Raw genomic sequence first — 3,104 nt, 5'->3', positions numbered from 1 at the left:
TGAACTTTATGCAGACATCCATCTCATTCAGTAAAGTAAAATTCGAACTTGGAAAATGCAGGCCAGGCAGTAAATTTAACCTTTTTTTTTCCTGTCAAAGATGAATTTTGTTAAGTTAGTCATTGATGAAATTTGAACACATACTATCATGTAAAGATTCAACTTCTTTCCACCGTTATGATAAAAGATCATTTGCAAATCTACCCTTTTGTTTAGGTGAAGAAGAAATATCTACTTTTTCTACTCTTTCTTTTTCAACTGAACCAAGTCCAAATTGGTTGCCATTTTATGCAATTATTGGCAACACAGATTCTCACAAAGTCATCAACTAACAAGGCAATGGCCAAACAAATGAGACTCAACAAACCATGCTTTTCATTTTCCATTGAAAGATATACATATCCATAAAAGATATAATAAGTTCCAAACAGAAGCATCAAGGAAGTGCTTGAAAAAAGAGAAGCAAACAGTTTGACAAATAAAGAAAAAAACACAAACTTTAATTTTACTAAGGAGATGGAGGCCAACCAACTCCTCCTGCATCTTCATGGTGATCAATTCCTTCATAGAACCTCAGCTCAAGCTGCTCCAGCCTGCCTTCATCATCCCACATCTCGGCATAACTCTCGTCGTCGTCGTCGTCGTCATAGTAATCCTCCAATTCACCAGCGACAAATTCCCACGCCAAATACTCAGAAGCATCGGAGAAATCCGAGCAATCTTCCCACTCATTCCTCTCAAAGTAGTCCAGAACAAGAGGCCCCAAAACCTTCAATTTTGGGTACTTCTCTTTCAGGAACTTGTCCTCAAGTTTAACATCCCAGCACCCTCTCAAATCCAGGAACTCGAGCTCGCGGCAGCTCGAGAGTATTTGGAGAGCACTGCCTGTGCTGATAAGATGGTATGCCATCTCAAGGTGCTTGAGCCTTGGCATTGTGGTGGCAATGGCATGAGCCTCGTCATCCAGCAAAGGCTTGCCTGCTGTATCCAATGGGTGCATGTTCCGACACAATGCTACGAGCATTTTACAGTTCTTTCCGATGGCCTCTAAAGCACGAAAACCAATTTTGCCACAGTAGCTAAGATCCAGGAAAGTGATATTAGAGAGCCTTCCAGCAGTCTTTTCTACTATAGAATCACTAATTTCACTTCTTGGCAGTCTCAAGGTCTGAAGGGAACCAGTACTTGCAAAACCAAGAAAAACAGGACTCAAATCACAAGACATTAATTCGTCAACTGTATCATAAAAAAACTACTATTCCTTCATTCACAAAAAAAAAAAAAAAAAAAAAAACAACCCTTCATTAACAGAAGACATTGAATATACGGCTGATAATTAACAGTGATTTGCAAGTATATAAGAAGATAATCATGATTGAAGGTTCCAATTGTACTAAATCCAGTCTATTGGGTTTACAGTTTGCACAAAATGTTCAATTATCTGAAACAAAATGACAGAGCATCCGCATATACACTAATGTGTGATCATAAAATCTTAATGAAAACAAAATTTTGTGGTGATAAAAATTTGCTAGTATGCTTACTGCTCAGCAATATGGGAGAAGATCCTGTCATTTTGGAGGCTGGAAACTGTGAGCTTTCGGAGCGATCCACAGCTTCTAGCAATCAGCATTTCAAGCATTCGATCGAGGTGGTGAGGCTGGCATCTGTTACTCCAGTCCTCAATGTCAATCTCTTGCCAGCAGTAAGGCCCCAACACTGCCTTGTTCCAGGATTGGCAAACCCTCGGGATCACGGTCAGTATCTCCTGGAGAGTGAGATTGCTAAAAATCAGACCCAATGCATCTGGAATCAAATCGTCCCAATGCCGAAAATCGCTTCCCCCTTCCATCTAGTCTGCCTTCAGAAAAATGATAATAAAAAAAATCAATAAGTTTTCCGAGTCAATCCATACCATTAAAGTTGAAAAAAAAAAAAAAAAAAAAACGATCTTTGCACATAAATCTCATGTAAAAGTAAAAAATTTCTTGAATTTCATGACAAAATCAAGATTCATACACAATGCGTGGGTAGATGTAAATTCATGATATTTTTCCACTAATAAATACTGCTGGAAATCAAAATGTTCATCTATGCCGATAAACAAGAAAATTCGGAACAAGAATTACAAAAACAAAAAAATAAGACAGAAAAAGAACAAACATCAAAATTTACGGACCGCAGTAGTTGTATGAGAACATAAACAGAAAAACAGCAGCGAGAAATGACATATTAGTTCTCATCAAAATTAAGAACAAAATGTTGTGGTAGATCCGGCAACATTACCATGTAAACAAAACGAGGATTCTGTCAAAATCCAGAGGTTAGAACTTAGAAGACAGAACATCAACAGATCTAGAGGAGGGACGAAACCCAAATGAGAATTGAAGAAATGAGGTAAAAATTCGAAATTTAAGTTCTGAATTTTGCATTTTTTAATGATTTTGTAACCGCGGAAGCAAAGAAACAACAACTGCTGCTTTAAGATGTAGTGTGAACTCCCTGCTTTTGCAAACGAGTTCGACAGAATGTGAAAAGATTAAATCTTTGATCTTTTTGCTGGATTTTGTTCTTGTCGAAGAAAATTGGACATAAATTATATGGGAAAACATAACAACAACTGATTAAACGCCCTGAAGAGGTGGGATTTGTTATTTGGATCATCCAAACCACTCACCGGTTTATCCGCAGAGACTCAGCAAAGAAGAGAGAGGCTACAAGATGAAACCCATCTGCCACCAACCAGCAGAATCCAGAACAAAAGAGGTAAAAACAAAAACAAAGGTGAAAAAGTCATCAAATACGTATGAAATGAGATAAAAAAAACTAAAGGGTTTAATTTAAATTAATTAATGGATATATACACTCCAACTCTCTCTCCTCCACTTGGAAACCAGAAATTAATAAATAACTGAAAAATAGATACAGAAAACTATCAAAATTAAATAAATACGAGGAGTTTTTAATGGCAGATACCCTTTCTGATTTTTTAGTCATTTAGCCATCTAACGCATCCTCTAAAAAAGTTTGAAAATTTAATTACATCCATGTGTATGGATATTTGCCCATTAAAAACTGATCGTATTTATTTAACTTCAGTATCT

General features: G+C 36.8%; 1 protein-coding gene across 4 annotated transcripts; it reads right to left on the bottom strand.

Annotated features, from left to right (window-relative positions):
• Positions 1-352: 352 nt before the first annotated feature.
• On the bottom strand, positions 353-2,835 carry LOC103933806 (F-box protein FBW2). 4 transcript variants are annotated; one of them, XM_009343488.3, is made up of 3 exons: positions 2,678-2,835; positions 1,545-1,861; positions 353-1,184 (listed from the first exon to the last, which is right to left on the bottom strand). In XM_009343488.3, the coding sequence occupies exons 2-3, from the start codon at positions 1,850-1,852 to the stop codon at positions 509-511; spliced, it is 984 nt and encodes a 327-aa protein (XP_009341763.2). In that variant the 5' UTR covers positions 1,853-1,861; positions 2,678-2,835; the 3' UTR covers positions 353-508. The 4 variants fall into 4 exon arrangements, with proteins under 4 accessions (XP_009341763.2, XP_048437290.1, XP_048437292.1 ...); XM_048581333.1 differs by having other exon boundaries at positions 1,545-1,857; XM_048581335.1 differs by lacking the exon at positions 2,678-2,835 and adding an exon at positions 2,287-2,643.
• Between the last annotated feature and the right edge of the window lie 269 nt (positions 2,836-3,104).

The sequence above is a fragment of a genome, unplaced genomic scaffold (assembly GCF_019419815.1).
Source record: "Pyrus x bretschneideri cultivar Hongxiangsu unplaced genomic scaffold, Pyrus_bretschneideri_v1 Contig17, whole genome shotgun sequence".
Classification (NCBI taxonomy): Eukaryota; Viridiplantae; Streptophyta; class Magnoliopsida; order Rosales; family Rosaceae; genus Pyrus; species Pyrus x bretschneideri.
This window is presented reverse-complemented; position numbering and strand designations above follow the sequence as displayed.

Excerpts from the sequence above, each read along its gene's own strand:
- LOC103933806 (XM_009343488.3), bottom strand. The coding sequence starts at position 1,852 with ATGGAAGGGGGAAGCGATTTTCGGCATTGGGACGATTTGATTCCAGAT. Across the intron at positions 1,185-1,544 it reads TTCTCCCATATTGCTGAGCA|TACTGGTTCCCTTCAGACCT; the intron begins GTAAGCATACTA and ends TGGTTTTGCAAG.